This window comes from Oryza glaberrima, chromosome 1 (genome assembly GCF_000147395.1).
Source record: "Oryza glaberrima chromosome 1, OglaRS2, whole genome shotgun sequence".
Lineage (NCBI taxonomy): Eukaryota > Viridiplantae > Streptophyta > Magnoliopsida > Poales > Poaceae > Oryza > Oryza glaberrima.
Window position 1 is genome coordinate 34,645,858 of NC_068326.1, and position 20,746 is coordinate 34,666,603.

Genomic DNA, 20,746 nt, shown 5'->3' on the forward strand with positions numbered 1-20,746 from the left:
CGCCAAGATATGATTATATGGACCAGAATACATCGAAAAATTAAGTCCTCGCCAAGATATGATCATATCGAGACATGGAGCAGAATACATCGAAAATTCAAGTGCTCAGCAGTCAGCATTCCGGATTAATGCATGGAAGACTCGATACAAACAGTGCATACTTAAAGGTACTCTGAGCTCTTCATATTATTCCGTCAACCAAAAAGATGCAAATATGTACAGTAACCGTCATTGCTGTAAACCACACTGCAGCCAACAGCCCAACACAGATACAAAAATTTTCATGCATTATGAGTTCATGACATGGAACAATCACACGACACGATTTTATATTAACAGAAAAATTTTATAAGCCAGCAAAAAATAACCACTTGTTCTCAATTGACAACCACGACAGGTTAGAGGGAAAACCACAATTCCATTATAAATAAGAAAAGAATACAAGATTTTGACATATATCCACCAAAACTGAAATTTAACCTAGAACATTATTATCTTAAAAATACAAAACTTGTTAAACATATTCCCAACCTTAGGGGGCTAAAATAATGAGTGCCACAAATGAAAAACGGCAGTCAGCCACCAGTATCTGATGAACTGACAATTCTATTGTACAACACATGCCTCTTAGAACCTTTGATGCTATAGCAGCTTGTCGATCACGAGACTATGCAAATTGCTCTATATATATCTCTAAGCTGAGGTTCTCTGTTTTACTAGGCTGAGGTTCTCTATTTTAGTACGCAGGTTTTCTAACAACAAAACCACAGGTACAACAAACAGAGGTTGGGCTTAGTGTCGCCCATGACCTGGTGGAGGTCTCCTGTTAGAATTCCTATCTAAGGTATTGTAACGGTTCTGCGACTGCTGTGGTCGTGAATTAGGCCTTGCAGGAGGTGCCCCACCCCCATAAGGCCCTGACCCAGCATAGGAGCCATAAGGTTGTTGCTGCTGCTGCTGCCACTGCTGACCACCTCCATACGGTGCAGGCTGGTAGCTCCTACCATACCCCCCAGCATATGGTGGGGGTTGCGCATACCGTCCAGGACCTGCTGATGGAGCAGAATGTGATTGATACGAGTTTCCACCGCTCTGATGGTATGGTGGAACCCTTCCTCTTGAATCATGGTGGTTGTCTCTTGCATATGGGTACCTTCCATGGTTATCTCGTCCATACTGAGAAGGCCCAGACCTATCGTTCTGATAATGACCTGATGATGATGCATAAGCTGGTGGTACCTGACCATTTGGTAGATCACCAGGAACATGCCAGCCAGGAGCAGGCTGCTCCATCCTTGGTGGAATCCCATTTGGATAAGGCATGCCATTCATTATGGTTTGATATGGCATCAATGGGGTATTGTATTGTCCGCCACTCCGAGCATTCAAGCTGTTCACCACAAGTCGGTGGGCAGCTTCCCCAAGTTGGCGGCCAGATATTGCTCCAGCTGGGTTTTGCCTAAACAATTTCACCAGAAGGTTAGGATTTTCAATGACGTTGCAAGGATTGACAAAATAACACAAAAGGTAGATAGTGTACCTGTTGCTGTTTTCATAAGGCCTCCTGTTGTTATTATCATGAGGCCTCCTACCACTGTCTTCATGCCATAGCACAGGTGGTGGTTTCAGGTCAGTAGCTTCAACAGTCTGCAGAGTTTACTTATTTGTTATTACCATTTCTCAAGTGGAAAGATGTTACTAGTGTTGATACTAGACAAAAATGATAGAGATGTACCTTCTTGGGTATGATTACACCAACAGGTGGACGAGCGATGTGCTTATGAGAATCCGGAAGCTTGTAGATTGTACATCTAATTAAGACAGATGACATGATGGTAAATTAGATTGCCAATAAATCATATTATCTTAATTTCCCAGAAGGGATTGAACTTACATCACTTGATTGTCCATGATATCCTCCAACCCATCAACAGGAGACCTGAAGACAGGAGGGCACGGATCCCCACTACAAAGTGAGATGTAACCATTCATTCCTCCACTGCACAAAACAAGGCAGCTGCGTTAAGGAAATAATAAGAAGAAAAAAACAATTCAGTGGCCTATGCTAGCCAGAACTTTTGCCTGACACAGAAGGCATTACAGAATCTACAACACTGGTCAGTGCAAATACCATATGCTTTTAAACTAATAAAAATAGCATTTGCAGTAAATCAAGGATCCTAATAGGGTTAGCTAACCTAGAAGAAGGATCAATCTTTTCTTTAATTTCATTTCGCTCTCTGTCAGGTAGGTGTCCAAATTTGCTGTTGAGGGAGTAGATATAAGGCGAAAGTGGATGGGAGCCATTCACAAAAAGCATATTGAACATGATACTGTTTCTCCTTGCTTCTTCAGGCTGTACAGAAGGTAAGAAAAGCGATGCATATCTTAGAATAAGATCTCCTATTCCATGGATTATAAAAGCACAACTGAATGACAATCTGTTTTGTTGCCATACCGTCAAAGTATGCTCAACTTTTTTAATTTCAGCTAGCAACCGGGCTTCATCAATGAAGGGCAGTTTTGCTATCCCCTGCCAAATTCAAATATATAGATTAAACATGTAGGTATACTTACATTACATAAATATATGCCCTATTATAATCAATTTACCTGCCATGAATACCTCTTCCCATTCATATCTACTTCAAAATCTGCATCACAAATGGGTGAACAGTGTAAAATTATAAAGTGGAAAGGTAATAAAAAATATATCAAACATCACAAATATAAGCATACCAGTTGGATAAAAATCAATTATTGGTGAATTTGCATCTGTCATCAATTGCCGATACTGTACAGGGAGTGCATGGGAGCTGAAATGTAATGCCACAACCTTTACAAAAAATCCACAACATTAAGGAACTGGGATCTAGGGAACATTATCTTAGTGTATTCACCTCGCAGCTGGGAAAACTCCCATAAGTTGATCAAACGGTTTGAATGGTGACCCAAGTTCAAAAGTTATATTGAGTTGACCTAGACCACTCAAATCCGAAGCAAAAGGAGCATAATGGTAAGGGTAAAACCTGTGCATGGTGAGGTAGACAGATAACAATTTAAGGCCATTGACAAAGAGTTGAAAATAAACCTTTACACAATTCAACCTATATTGACCAACTCAAGCTAAATTACCATTGCCACGAGCAGACACCTTCATAATAGTAGTGCATTACCCAACACAAACCTTCAGTATATTTCAGAACCTGAAGAAGATGAATAGGGCACATCATACATATAAGATAATAAATGAGTACATGCTCAAATAGCGATGAAATGGCATCTTTTATGGAAGTTCGTACAACTATATATTAACAGCAATAGATCATCATGACACCATTATCAGGCAATGCAGTAATTCAAAGGTATTCAAGACACTTACGACATCTCTGCGTATTTCTTCAATCTGCCCGGGTGTTCTTGCTCCAAACTTCTCTTCATAGTACCTTTCCCTCCATCCTGGTTCTCCAAGTTTTATCTGAGAAGACAAACAATGTTATGACTAAATTGAAAACATTTAAACAAATAGCTAATAGAAAGTAAATGAGTTAAAATAAAAGGAAAGTAAACACTTTAATTAAACGTATAATAAGGTCCAGCACAGCAGTGGCATGACTTGTGTGTAAACACTAACCTTGTCCTCCTCTGGATTTTCAGAATTAAAAACATCAGATTTCTCACGAAGTGCATCTTTAAGCATTGTCTTCAAATCTTCCTTGTTTTCGCGTTCCTAAGAAAGATACAGGAACAAGTGTCAGATAAAATCACAAAAATGTTTCTTCAAAAACAAATATAAATTCTCCTGGAGCCAGATGAAATGAGTTACCTGTGCTTCAAGGTCATTTTCAGCTTCAACAATAGCAGCCGCAATGCTTGAACCTGACGATGATACCCGTGCAGCTTTCCGAGCACGACTATTTTTTCCCCCATTGTTTTTGTCAGATCCATTTTGTCCATATGGTGAAGGCGCAGGTCCAGATGCAAGGCGAGACCCTTGGAAGCGTGCAACAGGTACAATAAGATCATCCCTGACATGGGGATCCAGGTCATCCCCTCGTTTTGCTTGGGCCTTTTCTCGTTTTATCCTTTCAGCTTGACGCTACACAAGGATATGAACTTAACATCAATGACTTGTTGAATATTTGACCGCCAGATATATAGAATAGTGTTGCAAACATTTATTTCTCAAGAGTTCATGTTGATCATATCAGAAGGCTTTGCATAACTAAGGATAAATAATGATGGAACATGCCTAAGCCATACGGACGTGGTACGCTGCATGCAGAAGTTTTCCATGGGTAACATTTAAATTCTAGGGGAAAGTATGGGGGAGAAAACCTTGAACAAATAACTAGTTTAGAAGATACTTGAACAATCAACTGGTTTTTCTGATTTTACTAGCTAAATGGGAATCGAAAATGTCTCAATATTGTTCAAAACATAATGTGATTTCTACGGAGCATAGCATTTACTTCTTTTCAAGGATTGGCAGTGTTCACACATGCTAATTGTAGAATTAACTTCTTTAGAGGTATTGTAAAAAAAAAAAAAAAACACTAACCTACATGTCAAGGATTATCTGGTCATTGTGAACCTTTCCATGTTATATTGTGAATTTACAAGGCTAGCTAAGAAGAAAGCAGCATAGAGAAGATATACGGTGTAATATTAAAACAATACACGGAGCAATTAGTAAGAAATGCAGTGTGTTGGACTATTGGTAGCAGGTGGCAAATTCACAATCACTACCTCCAATTTGAAGGAAGTTTATAGACAACATGTCATAGAAGATATAACGCAGTACATCAGGCTGAAATTACCAGTATATCAAAATAAACACTCAATGAACTTTGCAAATAAGGAAATTACATTGCCAAATACAAACAGAAATTTCAACTGATAGCTAATGGTGAACCCCTTGGCGCATAGTGGCATGGAGTAAAAATAAAGATTAGGTGCCAGATGATAACAAGATAACAAGGGAATTGAAAAGGCTAAGGAGTAAAATAAAATAAAATCACCTGATGCAAACGAGCTCTTTTCTGAAATATTTTATCCTCGTAGGAGCCAACTGCTTGAATAAAGTGTTCAACTTTATTCAGATCCGGCTAATGTAACAGATGAAAAACATGTTAATACTGAAATACCAACTTGGATCAGTTGGAATAAAATACTACTTTCTGCAAACAAACACACACACACACACACACAAATGGGTAACTTCAATAGGAGTGGCTTTTTAATTACCGTGCAAGCATCAGTTAGATAGCCACCCATGGAAGGAAATTCCTTCTTGTATACAGCCATTAGCAAGTTAATAGCTCCCTGCAGAAAAGCCAAGTTAACATCATGCAATAACAAATCTACAAGAGAACTGTAAGCAGGAATAAAATAAATATCCAATTTACTAGTAAGTAGTAATCTGATAATTTCATAGCTACTAGCTTCAAACGAAGATATCCAGTAAAACATTTAGCTTTACAACAGGTAACAAACCTCACGAATCTCTAATGTTGGCATATGTGGAAGAAAATCATTGCCAACAAAAAAACACATGAAGATGAAATCATCAACGATGCGTTCAAAGTCAATCGGGAAAGGTGGATTCTGCATTCTGAACTCATATTCTAAGTACTCCCGGAGGGTCCATATATTCAAGAACTGCAATGTCACACAAGGAGCAATTAAAATAAAACAAGGTCCTCAGCAAATTCATAAAGTGTACTTATTAGACCACAAATTGCAACAAAGGAAAGAGACAATATTACCTGGTAAGGTTTCTTTGGAACAATAGCTTCACCTTTTTCATCAAACTCCCCAGCTTTTCTCTTAACCTTTCCTTCACAGTTTGCTGCTAGATGTCCAACCTGACCACACAAGAAGCATTTGTCCTGCTGTCCAGGTGTATAAACTACCTGCAAGAAACCAAAATATAGTCAGAAGAGAGAGAAAACAAATAACATAAACAAGAAAGCATAAGGAACTAATCCGCTCTTTTAGTTAACATAACATGGTAAAATGTATTTACACAAAAAGGCATTGATTCTAGGTCCTGAGGAGAGCTAACCTCTCTCAGTATAGAGAAATGTACTTCGTGTGTTGCAAGAGCTAACATGATCAGGTCTGCATCCTGCATTCAAGAGTATATATAAAAAAATGCATTAGCAGGACCAACAGAAGAAACATTGCCCAATTAAAATATATAAAAAATAGGTTTATAGAACATACCAGGCCATACAAACAATGGCGAGTATTTGGGTTAAATCCAGGGAGATTCCGTTGACCGCGAATGTAGGACATAATTTTATGTTCCCCTTCACCAGGAACATTGGCATCAGAAAGAATAACCTTCAAAAGAATTTAACCAGAACACACATGACTTTTTCATACTTGCCTTTCCAATCAATGTAAACCTTAGAGTTTGTGAAGTTAACATATGGAACATACTGACAGAATGTAATGCCAAAACAAAACTGATAGGCTTAAAACCATGCTTACTTTAACTTGTTTCCATCCAGGATCATAATTCAACCTGAGATGGATGTAGTACTGCAAAGCAATCGATAAAACAGCCATAAACTCTGTTCCTGGAGTAATAACGTTAGAATCACATGTTTGAGATTGCTGTTTTGGTGGAAGTTTTCTGCCTTCCCTCTCAAACTCTTCACGCAACCTCTCTTCTTCTGCGGCCTGGAGATAGAAAAATAATAAGCCATAAATGCAATTCTACCCCTTGAAGCCGTCGATGAATGGGAATTTAAATGTCGACATATTATCATACACTGCATAAAGGAAGATAATTTCACTAGAATACTGACCGCATCAGCAGCATCTTTTGCAGCTCTGAATCGTCTAGAGCGTTGCTGGTTCATCTTGGCACGAGGAGCAACACCATCTGTAAAACCATTGTAAGATAATACAAAATATCAACAAGAAACCATCGACAAGAACAAAACATATGTGGTAAAAAACAGGACCCTGGACAGCAAAAGTTTACAAGCACAGGTACTATGCTGCCAAATAAATAGTTTACGGGTGAGGATTATGCCTGATTCAAAACTCATGTAAATGACTCGTCATAGTATATAGCTAACTTCAACAAAGGCATTAGTTGGCAGTATGGCAAGCTGTTCTATGATGATGACCAACAGGTAAAAGAGCAATGACACTTAACACTCCTAATCCTTTAGGAAGGAAAAAGGTAGTAAGAGAATTCCTACACATCAGATGTTATACGTACCAATGGCCATATACATAAGCTTCCGAGGGCGAACCATGACAAATAGCCTATCGATATAATCAAACATGCACTGGAAAACCTCAGCGAATGTTGTCGGAGAGGGCTGTAAAAGATAACACAATAGCAAGAAATCATGGTCAGCAGAGAAATCAGAAAGCACTTGAGCAATCAGTAAACATTAAAATATTTGTTCGAAGAGAAATGCAGGGCAATGACAGAGTAGCATCATGCAGTCTAAGCTGGTGCGTCCACCGAATGAAAATAAACATAACTCAAAAAGGCAAATTAACAAATTTGCGATGCAGAGTTTGAAGATTAAACTACAGCAGCATCCTCATCCTAAGATGGCTCATGTGGCAATTTAGCAGTTTGTGGTTATTTGCAAAATTATGTTTAACGCTCAGGTAAATTACAAAACAGGAAGCTACAAAATCATTTCACCAAACTATCTCCTCTGCCACAGCTCCGTCGTACATCAATCAGGCATACACAAATCCATCACCTGTACAGCGGAGGGACACCATACGAACACCCAAACAAACCCCAGAGCAACGCAAACAGAAACGCCCAAAAAAAAACATCGACGTACCCTATCCTCGGGGTGGAAGCAGGGGTGAATGATCCCGTTCATGTCGAGGTAGAGGTTGTCGAACTCGAGGCCGTTGGGGTTGGGCTTGGAGGTGTCGACGGGCACCTTGACGCCCTCGATCTCCACCGCCTCCTCCTCCACCACGTCCACCACCACCATCGGGTACTTCTCCGCCAGCCACCGGTAGAACGCCGGCACACCCATCTCCTCCTCCTCCACCGCCGGAACCCTAACCCTAACCCTAGAAAGCGAGCCGCCGCCGCCGCCGCCGCGAGGAGCCGGGCCGACGGCCGAGGGGAAGGGAGAGAGGGAAGAGGGCGCGAAACCCTAACGAAGGGGGTAGGCCACGCGGGCGGGGAGGGGAGGGGGGTATATGCCTTTTCCGGTCTGAAAATATCTTGTTCGAGGACGAAGATAGGGAGAGAGAGAGAGAGAGGCGGTTTTGCGGTTTCGACCCTGGTAAACTGGGGTAATTTTTGGGGGGTGAAAAAGAGTTTTGTTTTTTTTTTTGTTTTTTTATATGTACAGAGACGATTTGATTTGTCCGACGCGTCAAGGTGTTGACTACGACGAGGCTACGAATAGTGGTCGGGCGGGCTGGCTCGGGCCGGTCGCAGGCTAAGATTAGTAAAATTTTGGGCCGAGTATTAGTTAGGCCCAAGCCCAGTGCTTTGCTTTGTGGGCTTAGTGAACTTGTCAGCTGATGATGATGATGAGATGTTCGTTACAAGGAAAAAGTGTTTCTTGTTGATTTGGTACTCTCTTTTTTTTGGTAAACTTCAAACACTTGATGACCTGACCCGACGCTAGGAAAGAATGGCTCTTTGGAACACATGAATTCTTCAAAATTCATGTAAAATCCTTCCATTGAAAAGGAGGCCTGACTATAATGCGATGCCAAATGCTAACCATCTGCCTGAATATTAATGAATGAACTGTGAGGACTGAGGACCAACGTTAAGCTTGTCAGACGATGCAACAGTACAAACTGGCAATCTCATGTAGTTTCCTGTGTTAAATGTTTCAAGTGCAAACGTTTTCAATCATCCTGAATTCCTGATGCTATCTGCTGCACCAAATTACAAAACAAACGAGCAAAATTGTTTGCTATAAGAGAATTTAGCAGGGCCGGAAAAGAAAACAAAAAAATGTAGGAACATCCATCGATGTGCCAACTGTTGAGACTTCGTTGCAATCGGGCACAGATGCAGGAGACCAGGAACAATAGTCTCCCCCATGTTCCTCCAGGCGAAAAGGATGGCTATGGTGTATACACAATGCTTAATATCACCATTTTGACGTCTTGAGTTGGTCATGGTCAGTTCTTCTGGCAGCGTTGTAGGTCTTCGATCGCCTTCTTCCATTGCCAGGCGCGCTGTTTTGCATCCTCAAACGATGACACCTTCTTTGGCTGTAAACGAACTGCGTTAGTCATCATCATAGGAGCAAGGATAACACCAAGGGATGGTAACAACAAAGAAGAATACCGTGCATATCCTGAAATGCGAAGAGTTTGATACTTGCACATTGAGTTCACTTGGGTCATCAGACCACATGATGTTCCCTTTAGTCACCATTTTTCCAGGATCTACACAGATCAGCTGTGGTTTGTCGGTGAGGATCAACTGAACCTTCTTGTTCGTTAGCTTGTTTATCTTCTTCAGTTTTGATATTAGAACGACAGATTCGCCAGGCTCCAGGAAGTCCTGCCTGTCACATTGTTAAAAGCAATATGCACCAACATGAATCACCTCTTGTGGAAAAATTTGAGCATGATGCCGGTCATTTCCCCTCTTTTATTCAATTTTCTTTTCTCTCCTGTAGGTTATAATATAATGTTGTGATAAACTGTGTTTACCATCTAGAGTCGAAGGAGTCGATGGAAGCTAATCTAGATATATGGGAGCGTACTTCAGAAGATGATGAGGCACCATCATTCCCAACAGGACTGACATGTTGGTTGACTGGAGCACTTCCCATGTGTGACAACCAACTTGAATCCTGACTATCTTCATCCTCATTTGCCTGAGTCGAGAGACTGTCAGAAGGATGGAAGCTGGAAGTATGAAGTGATAAAATGGACAAAGGTAACAAGAAATTACATTTGCCTCCATTGCAAGCTTCGGTGCCCGTGTGCTCCTTATATTTTTCCAATCAATGCCTCTAAAAAAAGGATGTTTCTTCAATGACACATAACCATCAGGTCCTGCACCTGGACGTTTGCTTGGGTCGACATCCTACACAATAGCCAACTCATAGGATTAACTGCGGTTCTCAAGTTGAAAAAATCACGCTTGCAGTTGTCCAAGTTGAGATTATAACCTATGCAATTTTCGTAGGAAGCAAAACAAATTATTATGCATAATAACTAGTAAAAACAATCAACTATGAATTTGCCATTGCGAAAGCAAGAGTGACAATAATTCATGAAATGGTACAAAGGTGACTTGTGTGAGATAAACATTATACATCTTTAGAAAAACAAATGAACTACTGATGAAAAGGCTGTACAAGGATAAATGAATGCAATGTATACCAGCAGCTTGTCAATGAGATCCCTTGCATCATCTGAGAAGTACTCAGGAATTTTGAGATCACGTGCTATAATTCTCTGGAAAATTAACCACTCACTGGCATCTTTAAATGGTGAAGAGCCAGAAAGCATTTGATATAGAGTACACCCCAATGCCCATAAGTCATTTCTGTCAAGAACAGATAAAGGTTCATCAGAGAAATTATGTATAAAGATATCATAATAACTCATACAGTATCAACACAAAACACAGCACTCTAAAGCTTGCTAACCACCCATCTGACAGCAAATTAGGATTGGAAGTCCAAAATTCAGCAATAAATGTCCTTAGGGCTAAACCAGCTCCCTTTTCAGAAACTGATTGGTGATGTAACCATACCTTGAAAAATGGAGCACCATATTTACCTTAGGCATTATTTTTTCTGAAAAGTTCACTTTTTAAAAGCATAGCTATTGTTCTGATAGCAGGAGGAAAATGCAGTTCACAAGTTGTCACATCTACTCCTTCTGCGACTGATATCATTTTTTGAAGTCTTTGAGTTTCTTTTAGGACTTAACATATTTCTTGTTATAGCATGAGACATAATTTTTTTACTATTCGGTCAAAGCATGAGAGACATTTAGCACATCCAGGGCAGCCAACTCTAATACACTTCTGTTTCCTAACAAGACAAGTCTTAATGAATCTTCGGCATTTCATGTATGAAGGTGCATTTGGTTAAAGCAGGGTACAGTGCTACAGTATGAATATTTGGTGCGTCTAGTCAATGGAAGTACAGTGCTCATACTTTGACAGTCCAAGATAACATCTCGTACAAAATGGAAAAACGAGATCAATTGAAAGAGAAAAAAAAAAGCATTCAAGTGTTACAAAGGAAAAGTGAAATAACTCCCAATGAAGATAGGTTATCAAAGCGTTAGTCTTTCCAGACGAAGTTATTCACTCACCCAAAGGTTGGTGGGGCAGAGTTCAGGACCTCAGGTGGTACATATGCAGCTGTCCCAACAAATGTACAGGCCCTCTCGTCTGTAGAGTAAATTTAGGATAATCAGAATTTTACGAACTACTGCGACGTTTAAGACAAATCATTGATATACATGTTCATCTTACTAGTGGAATTTGGAAGGACTTTGATCGGGGTGTCCTTTGTAGGCTTCACACTACCAAAATCGGCAATCTTGATGTGCCCATCAGAAGTAAGCAGTAAATTTTCTGGCTGAAAGATCAAGAGCAGTGTGAGTCACAGCCACCCATAATTACTGCTGCAGGCCAATGTGCAACCCCAATACGATTTGCGAACCTTAACATCCCGATGAATTAGGCCTAAACTATGCAAATACTCCAGAATATCAACAATTTCAGCAGCATAAAACCGGGCCTCATCCTCAGACAGGCGACCTTTCTGCAAGCAAAACCCCATGCATAAGAAGCAAATATACAAGATAAATTATCCGCATTGTTGGCATTGTGAGCAGCACGACACCAACCCGAACAATTTGGTCAAACAGCTCCCCACCTTCACACGACTCAAGCGCCATATCTGCACAGAAAAAACCAGCAAGAAATGTCTTGTTCATCCAATGCCAACACTTTTATTTGGAGATAAAATCTTTTGGAGCTAATATTTGAAGCCGTTAGTGTTTCAGCTCAAATGGAAGGCACTAACAGAGGGAGTAGGTGTCCTGGAAGGTGAAGAAGAGCCTGATGACGCCCGGGTGATCCAGCTGATCGAGCACGATGCGCTCCATCTTGACGTAGGAGATCTTGTTCTCCTTGGTGATGAACTTCTTGTCCATGATCTTGAGCGCGTACACATTCCCCGTATCCTTCTTCTTGGCCCTCACCACCTGCCAAATTCCACCATGAATGACACCACCAGGCACAAGAACCACGAGAATGCGGATGATCAGGGGGCATCATCGCATGCGAACCGATCAATCAAATCAAAACACCTTGGAGTAGGAGCCGACGCCGTAGATCTTGCCAAGCTCGAAGTCGCCGACGGTGAACTGCTCCTGCGGCGCGCGGAAGGCGATCCCGCCACCGCCACCTCCGGCGGCGGCGGTCGGGGAGGCGGGGGAGGGCGCGAGGCGGAGCCTGGCGGCGAAGTCCCTCTCCATGTCGTCGTCGCCGCCGACCGCCATTCGGGAGGGCCGGGCCGCGGTGAGCCGGGGCGGTATCTATAGGAGGCGGAGGCGGCGGAGGCAGCAGCAGGCGGCGCGGGGTTCGAGGGCGCGGCGCGGCCTCCGATGGCGGAGGCGGTCAACGGGTGGAGGAACCATCGGATTCGGCTTCGAGGGGTGGGAAAGCGCAGCGCAGCGCAGGGGGGGAATCGATTGGACTGCGACGGCCGCAGCCTTTCGGGTTGGCCGCGCCGGACGAAAGGAATCGAATCTAGAGAGAGAGAGAGAGAGAGAGAGCTTTTCCTCCTCCTCCTCCTCCTCCTCTTCTCTCTCCTCCTCTTCGTCGTCTTCCTTGTTGGGTCGCGGAGGGAGGGAGAGAGGAGGGAGGAGGAGTGATCGAATGATGGGAGGAGGCAGACAGGCAGTGGCCGAGAAATGGAGCTCCTTTTTCTTCTTTCTCGTAGCTCCGGTTTATCCATTCCAACAGTTTATTTACTACTACTATGAAATTATCTCTATCCGATAATAAGGTTTTATATTTTGTTCCATGAGATTTTAGTTTTTTATATATATTTTAGGATAGAGAAAGTAACTTATTGCAGTGATGATTGAATAAAAATCTGAGGTTTTTGCCACGAGATTGCTGGGGAAAATTCGATCTTTTCAGCACTGAGCATCGATCCGTTTTAGCTCTGAATTTGCTGTGCTGTTCTTCGCTTGTAAAAATCCGATCTTTTGCGCACTGGCTATTGATTTTAGTACCACTACCAACAGTAGCATGAACTATATAATTCGTTTTGCTTGTATAAATTAACTGAATAAAATAATACCCACATCTCTTTCCAGTTTCATAAACACTGTTTTTCAGAATGATCTATCTCCCAGTGACTACCTTTGCATAAATACTGGAGTACTAAACTGCACTGTAACATCTAATTAATTTTCTCTGAATAAAACACAAAAGTGACCTGTACTTGTTTTGAGAGTGTCTCATCTTTATCTCAACGTACAATACACACTCTCCATCTATGAATTTATCCACAAAGCAGCAGCAACGAAAAAAAGAAGCACTACTCCAGTAAAATCATATGGTCAGCAATGTGTAGAATAGGATAGCAAGGGCCCCATGAAAGCATGAGAGGAACAGGAACAGCACGGCACGCATCATTTTTTCTTTTTCTTCTCTGGCCGCATTGGTCCTTGGTCTGTGCACCACACTGCAGCAAAAAAAGCAGCAGTGATGACTGATGACTCCCTCCCGAGCGAAATAGTTCATCTATGCTTTTATTAGTTAAAATTTAAATTTTTAATCTTAAATTTAGAGTTAATTTTAAAATTTTTATTAAAAATTATTTTTCAGTCTTGCTTTTTAGATCGTTAAGAATACATACATATATATATATATATATAAAAGAATTGTATTCATAAATTATTTTTCTTTGCAAATATATTGCACGCCAGACGATGGGGCCGTCAGTTTGTGTTGTTGTGTGCCCGAGAAATTCTCTTCTGTGGGGTCAAAAAGGTCACTGGTGCATGGAAAATAAAAAAGAAGGGCTAGAGAAAGACCGGAGAGATGAGATTTGCAGTGACAATCGCCACACGCCGTTATCATGGTGCTCCTCTGCTCCTCCCCGGCCACTCTTCGTAGCTCCTCGTGCCGAATGTCTGAAACTGAAAGCAAGGAGGAGTGGATCATGCAACTTATTGTGTCGCGTGTATTAGAGTATAATAGTAGGCTATAAGCCGGCTAAATGCTGAGGTGTAGGAGAGAAGAGAGGAGAAGCGGGCTGTAAACTTACAGCCGGCTTGAATATAAAAACCAGAAACTCTATGAGAGAGACAAGTGAACCATGTATTAAATTGTAAAGAACTAACTATTATATGGGTAGACTGAGAGAATGTTACAAAGAAACTTATAGCTAACAAGTCGGTTGTATTATTAGCCTTGCTGTTAGACACGAGACAGTTTATTTTTTTTAATAATAGAATTTATTTCGGTCTTTACACAACACCCAATTAATACAGAGGAAGTAGAACAAACGACTGCTCCCTCCTAGTACAATGAATTTAGAGCAAGTTTAATAGGTCCTAGTCAGCAGGCGGTAACATGTTCCACATCATCAAAATCCCAGGTGGAGGAGTGAGAAGAGACGAAAAAGGGCGGAGCGGGCGGTCCATCTATCGCCCGGCTAAAGCGCACCGTACGAGAAAAAAAAGCCTTCTTGCAGCCCGATGCGAGCGTATCTGCCGGCGCTTCGTTCCTCCTCCTGAGAGCAAGGATAATACTTTAGCCGGCTGCTGGCTGAATACTACTACCATATCATCTATAGCCATCACTATAGCTGGCTCATATAAAAGACTAGCGGTTAGGTTGGCTGTTGGTTTACCTATGTGCAGATTTGGGTATTTAATATTTACTTGTGTTCCTGATCTGCTGTGGCTACATCTCTGTGGTTTCTTCATCAATCAATATATGGATATGCAAATATGGTCGTGCATGCACATAAAAAACAACAAAACAGCACTAGTACTTCAAATTCATATCACGCTGATTATTGCAAAAAAAAAACATATTGCTCAGAAACATATAATTTTCAAAGATCATATCACATTATAACTTCAAGCAACAATGTTCATCTCAATAACCATAGATATTTTTCAGGCAACAATATTCATCTCAATGATCAGATAGCAAATAATTTTCAAGCAACATTGCACGCATGATATGATGAGATTTGAGCACCATGACACCGGCGCTTAAAACATTACATGAGTCTTTCTGAAAACATTAACCAAAAGTACTGCTAAATAAGCTCTCTGGCAGACAAACCATTAGTTATTGAGCTAAACAACGATAATGGCATAGAGCCTTAGTTGGAACTTCAGTAGAAAGAAACAACAAGCCATAATTTAGTTGAAACTTCAGTAGAAAGCAACATCCAACCCATTTGCCTCAAAAGCCTTTATTCACTGTATGGGAAATTGAAAATAAAGCCAATGATAAATATTTAGCCAATGCAAACAAATGGTATGTACTATGAAGCAAGAGCATACTATGAATAACCTACTCACTATATGGGAAAAAGGAAACAAATGCATGGGTAAATATTTAGCCAATGCAAACAAAAGCATATTATGAATAACCTGCCATTATCACACTTATTTTAGTTACCACTCTACGCATACATGTTTAGTACGTACCTGTAAGTAGCACCCACGACAACCAGCAACAGCACAATCCTGAAATGAAGCACATGTTATCATGTCAATCCACAATGTCAAAGGGAAAAAAGAATAGAAACATACAGATATCAGTATCCTACCATGACTAATTATGATGGTTATCTCCAAACTTATGCCAAATGTGCTCGACCAAATCATTTTTAAGTTGGGTGTGTTGTGGACGAGAACGGACAGTAGCTTTTTTGCGCATCACATCAGCAAAACACAGATTACCATCTATATTCACTTCAGGAGGCAGCGCAAACGATGCCCCTGGATTCTCATTCAAGTCAATATGAATGGTAGCTTCCTCTCTCTCATCTTCGACTATCATGTTGTGGAGAATCACACAAGCTAGCATGATCCTCCCAACACTCTTCCGCCTCCACAATCGTGCAGGCCGACGGACAATGGTAAATCGGGACTGCAACACCCCAAAAGCACGCTCCACATCTTTCCTTGCCCCTTCTTGGTGCTTGGCAAACAACTTATGCTTCTCAGTTTGGGGAAGAGGTATGGTCTTCATGAAGGCAGCCCATTCTGGATATATACCATCAGCAAGGTAATAACCTGTTCCATACTCATTCCCATTGACTGAAAACTGAACTTGCGGGGCTTCTCCTTTCAATGCATCAAAAAACAATGGGGACTGGTTCAGCACATTAAGGTCATTGTTTGACCCAGCAACTCCAAAGAAAGCATGCCAAATATGCAAGTCCTGGGAAGCAACAGCTTCTAGGACTATTGTTGGTACTCCATAATCACCACGGGTGAATTGCCCCCTCCATGCTAAAGGACACTTCTCCCAACGCCAGTGCATGCAATCTATGCTTCCTAACATTCCAGGAAAACCACGAGACTCGTTGACCTGAAGTAGACGCTCAACATCCGAGGCAAGCGCTTTTCAGTCCTAACGCAATCGCCAACATTGCAGTCGTCGCCAACGTTGATTGGCTACAATGAACTCCCATTGCACACATGTTGTTCAGTTCTTGGTGTGGTTTTCCTCAAAAATTTAAGTAAACCACCAGGTGGGTGAGAATCCACTCCCCTGCTCAGACATGTATACACAAAAATCAGAATCATATATCTCAAACATATATACATCTAGAAGTGCCCTATTCAGGAAGCGATAGTCACTGGACTAGTGTGGCTGTAAATTAAAGCATATATATCTCCATGGAAGATACTATATAGCAGTTTACTGAAAATTTATTATAACACCTTAGGCTAACAAATCAATGGTTGCTTGCTAAGAAATCCTGAACTATAAGCAGAGAAGAGTCAAAGCAGAAACTTGCAATCTATACAACCCACATCAAGAATTGTTTTGCGTGATAAATTTAATGCAATTTAGGAGCTAATCTGATCCATATACCCTCCCCCAATGTGAATCACAGAATGTTTTTTTTACTAACGTGAATCACATAATGTGAACTATTCAGTACATTGGCATGCACCCAGATGAAGCCTTGAACAGATCAATAGGGCATATCAATCGATTATGCAGAAAAATCATCCATACAGAATAAGAAAAATTAAACAACCAAAAAAATTGAGAAGAGAGGGACAGTATCATACAACACATGGATATCAGGGTGCTCAGCATTCTCTGTAGATGGACCAATTCCAGTAGAGAACAACCAAGGTCCTTGAGTCGACGAACCAGTCATGCCTGGTTGCTACAACGTGGTGAACCAACATGGTGCGGACGAGGGCGCCATGGACTGCGTAGTTACTGCAGAGAACAATGCACCGGGTCTGTAGGTGGAAGCAAACGAGGACGGGACGACGAACTGAGGTGGCAGCGGCTGCGTGACAGGCTGATTCCCTGGCGGCGCGACGGGCTGATTCCCCGGCGACGGGACCTCCATAGGCGTCGGCGCACACGCCCTTTTAGACTGCCGCCCCATCTTGCTGCAGGTTGGTGACGAATTTGGCATCTAGGGTTTGGGAGGAGACAATTTGGGGGAAAACTCAGTTGCTTTGGAGTGGATTGAGGATTTATACATCGATTTGGTGGGAGGCGAGGCCGATTTGGCGCGCGGATGAAGGAATCTGGCATCGGGGAGGAGGAACGGCGAAGGGGAAAACTTTACATTCTTGTTTACTATAATATAGTTATTTTCTTAACTTTATCATGCTGAAACTTTGCATTGTTCTCTACTATAATATAGTCACTTTCTGAACTTTATCCTGCTAAAACTTATTTATTTATGCAAGTTATAGTTATTATGCATTGTTATCTGGTGAAATACTTATGGTGCTATAAGTTATAGTTACTATGCATTGTTATCTGGTGAAATACTTATGGTGCTGCATTAAATTGTTCCATGCTGAAATTTCTGGCAGAATACAAGTTCAACATGTTCTCTATTGCATTAATCTAGTCAACAGCATGCAGTGCAAAAAATCATGCAGTCAATAGTCCAATTCACTTAACTACAATGCATTTCAGATAACCATGCAGCAATAAATATACACACCTACATATAACCAGAACAAGATACATCTATAAAATGCTTTATCCTACCTTCATATTCATCCACCCACACCCATATTCCTTCTCTTGCATATCATCTTCCTACTCAGCCTACCAATCCCATCTTCCTCTCCCACTATGCCGGATTCATCTTCATACTCAGATGATTCCGATGAACTAGCCCCATCAAAGATTATGGAGCAATATGTTGCTGAGCGGGGGGTTCTAGACTCCTTTGCTAGGAGGCTCACTATAAAGATCAAGGCTAGTCTCTCAGTTGGGGTATCTTGGAGACGGAGTGGTCCAAGGAAGTGCATTCAGAGGGATCATGCTGCTGCTCATCAGCGTCTTATGGAGGACTACTTCGCTGCAGAACCACTCTACACTGAGAGTATATTTCGTACAAGATTCCGTATGAATAGACGCCTCTTCCTACGCATTGTGAATGCCCTTGGTCAGTGTTCTCCCTATTTCACTTATAGGGTAGATTGTACTGGTCGAATAGGGCTTTCACCACTGCAAAAGTGTACAGCAGCCATGCGCATGCTGGCATATGGCACTCCTGCAGATGCCCTTGATGAGTACTTGAAGATTGGGAAGTGTACTTCATTAGAGTGCTTGGATAGGTTTACACGGGGGGTGATTGAGGTGTTCGGTGGGGAGTACTTGCGACGCCCCACATCCTCGGATGTTGAGCGTCTACTTCAGGTCAACGAGTCTCGTGGTTTTCCTGGAATGTTAGGAAGCATAGATTGCATGCACTGGCGTTGGGAGAAGTGTCCTTTAGCATGGAGGGGGCAATTCACCCGTGGTGATTATGGAGTACCAACAATAGTCCTAGAAGCTGTTGCTTCCCAGGACTTGCATATTTGGCATGCTTTCTTTGGAGTTGCTGGGTCAAACAATGACCTTAATGTGCTGAACCAGTCCCCATTGTTTTTTGATGCATTGAAAGGAGAAGCCCCGCAAGTTCAGTTTTCAGTCAATGGGAATGAGTATGGAACAGGTTATTACCTTGCTGATGGTATATATCCAGAATGGGCTGCCTTCATGAAGACCATACCTCTTCCCCAAACTGAGAAGCATAAGTTGTTTGCCAAGCACCAAGAAGGGGCAAGGAAAGATGTGGAGCGTGCTTTTGGGGTGTTGCAGTCCCGATTTACCATTGTCCGTCGGCCTGCACGATTGTGGAGGCGGAAGAGTGTTGGGAGGATCATGCTAGCTTGTGTGATTCTCCACAACATGATAGTCGAAGATGAGAGAGAGGAAGCTACCATTCATATTGACTTGAATGAGAATCCAGGGGCATCGTTTGCGCTGCCTCCTGAAGTGAATATAGGTGGTAATCTGTGTTTTGCTGATGTGATGCGCAAAAAAGCTACTGTCCGTTCTCGTCCACAACACACCCAACTTAAAAATGATTTGGTCGAGCACATTTGGCATAAGTTTGGAGATAACCATCATAATTAGTCATGGTAGGATACTGATATCTGTATGTTTCTATTCTTTTTTCCCTTTGACATTGTGGATTGACATGATAACATGTGCTTCATTTCAGGATTGTGCTGTTGCTGGTTGTCGTGGGTGCTACTTACAGGTACGTACTAAACATGTATGCGTAGAGTGGTAACTAAAATAAGTGTGATAATGGCAGGTTATTCATAATATGCTTTTGTTTGCATTGGCTAAATATTTACCCATGCATTTGTTTCCTTTTTCCCATATAGTGAGTAGGTTATTCATAGTATGCTCTTGCTTCATAGTACATACCATTTGTTTGCATTGGCTAAATATTTATCATTGGCTTTATTTTCAATTTCCCATACAGTGAATAAAGGCTTTTGAGGCAAATGGGTTGGATGTTGCTTTCTACTGAAGTTTCAACTAAATTATGGCTTGTTGTTTCTTTCTACTGAAGTTCCAACTAAGGCTCTATGCCATTATCGTTGTTTAGCTCAATAACTAATGGTTTGTCTGCCAGAGAGCTTATTTAGCAGTACTTTTGGTTAATGTTTTCAGAAAGACTCATGTAATGTTTTAAGCGCCGGTGTCATGGTGCTCAAATCTCATCATATCATGCGTGCAATGTTGCTTGAAAATTATTTGCTATCTGATCATTGAGATGAATATTGTTGCCTGAAAAATATCTATGGTTATTGAGATGAACATTGTTGCTTGAAGTTATAATGTGATATGATCTTTGAAAATTATATGTTTCTGAGCAATATGTTTTTTTTTTGCAATAATCAGCGTGATATGAATTTGAAGTACTAGTGCTGTTTTGTTGTTTTTTATGTGCATGCACGACCATATTTGCATATCCATATATTGATTGATGAAGAAACCACAGAGATGTAGCCACAGCAGATCAGGAACACAAGTAAATATTAAATACCCAAATCTGCACATAGGTAAACCAACAGCCAACCTAACCGCTAGTCTTTTATATGAGCCAGCTATAGTGATGACTATAGATGACATGGTAGTAGTATTCAGCCAGCAGCCAGCTAAAGTATTAGCCTTGCTCTTAGGAGGGGATGTGACCCCTCCCCT

The 20,746-nt window shown here is 41.4% G+C and overlaps 4 protein-coding genes across 5 annotated transcripts; 1 reads left to right on the top strand and 3 right to left on the bottom strand.

Annotated features, from left to right (window-relative positions):
- Positions 1-398: 398 nt before the first annotated feature.
- On the bottom strand, positions 399-8,194 carry LOC127760546 (5'-3' exoribonuclease 3). Its single transcript, XM_052284827.1, has 23 exons — positions 7,830-8,194; positions 7,241-7,343; positions 6,819-6,895; positions 6,499-6,690; positions 6,229-6,348; positions 6,068-6,130; positions 5,769-5,915; positions 5,497-5,661; positions 5,248-5,325; positions 5,022-5,108; positions 3,827-4,099; positions 3,635-3,730; positions 3,383-3,478; positions 3,136-3,206; positions 2,901-3,029; positions 2,740-2,816; positions 2,614-2,654; positions 2,459-2,533; positions 2,199-2,356; positions 1,895-1,999; positions 1,736-1,811; positions 1,541-1,647; positions 399-1,459 (listed from the first exon to the last, which is right to left on the bottom strand). Exons 1-23 carry the CDS (start codon positions 8,031-8,033, stop codon positions 793-795), a joined length of 3,207 nt encoding a protein of 1,068 aa, XP_052140787.1. The 5' UTR covers positions 8,034-8,194; the 3' UTR covers positions 399-792.
- A 615-nt stretch (positions 8,195-8,809) lies between these two features.
- LOC127760547 (3-phosphoinositide-dependent protein kinase 2-like) lies at positions 8,810-12,924 on the bottom strand. 2 transcript variants are annotated; one of them, XM_052284828.1, is made up of 11 exons: positions 12,316-12,920; positions 12,030-12,210; positions 11,851-11,903; positions 11,664-11,765; positions 11,474-11,579; positions 11,311-11,389; positions 10,366-10,531; positions 9,932-10,066; positions 9,688-9,854; positions 9,317-9,539; positions 8,810-9,240 (listed from the first exon to the last, which is right to left on the bottom strand). In XM_052284828.1, the coding sequence occupies exons 1-11, from the start codon at positions 12,505-12,507 to the stop codon at positions 9,148-9,150; spliced, it is 1,497 nt and encodes a 498-aa protein (XP_052140788.1). In that variant the 5' UTR covers positions 12,508-12,920; the 3' UTR covers positions 8,810-9,147. The 2 variants fall into 2 exon arrangements, with proteins under 2 accessions (XP_052140788.1, XP_052140789.1); XM_052284829.1 differs by lacking the exon at positions 8,810-9,240 and having other exon boundaries at positions 9,507-9,647; positions 9,741-9,854; positions 12,316-12,924.
- A 2,893-nt stretch (positions 12,925-15,817) lies between these two features.
- Positions 15,818-17,585, bottom strand: LOC127757998 (uncharacterized). Its single transcript, XM_052283634.1, has 2 exons — positions 17,468-17,585; positions 15,818-16,611 (listed from the first exon to the last, which is right to left on the bottom strand). Exons 1-2 carry the CDS (start codon positions 17,583-17,585, stop codon positions 15,818-15,820), a joined length of 912 nt encoding a protein of 303 aa, XP_052139594.1.
- A 953-nt stretch (positions 17,586-18,538) lies between these two features.
- LOC127765706 (uncharacterized) lies at positions 18,539-19,663 on the top strand. Its single transcript, XM_052290651.1, has one exon. The coding sequence runs from the start codon at positions 18,545-18,547 to the stop codon at positions 19,661-19,663; it is 1,119 nt and encodes a 372-aa protein (XP_052146611.1). The 5' UTR covers positions 18,539-18,544.
- The last annotated feature ends 1,083 nt before the right edge of the window (positions 19,664-20,746 follow it).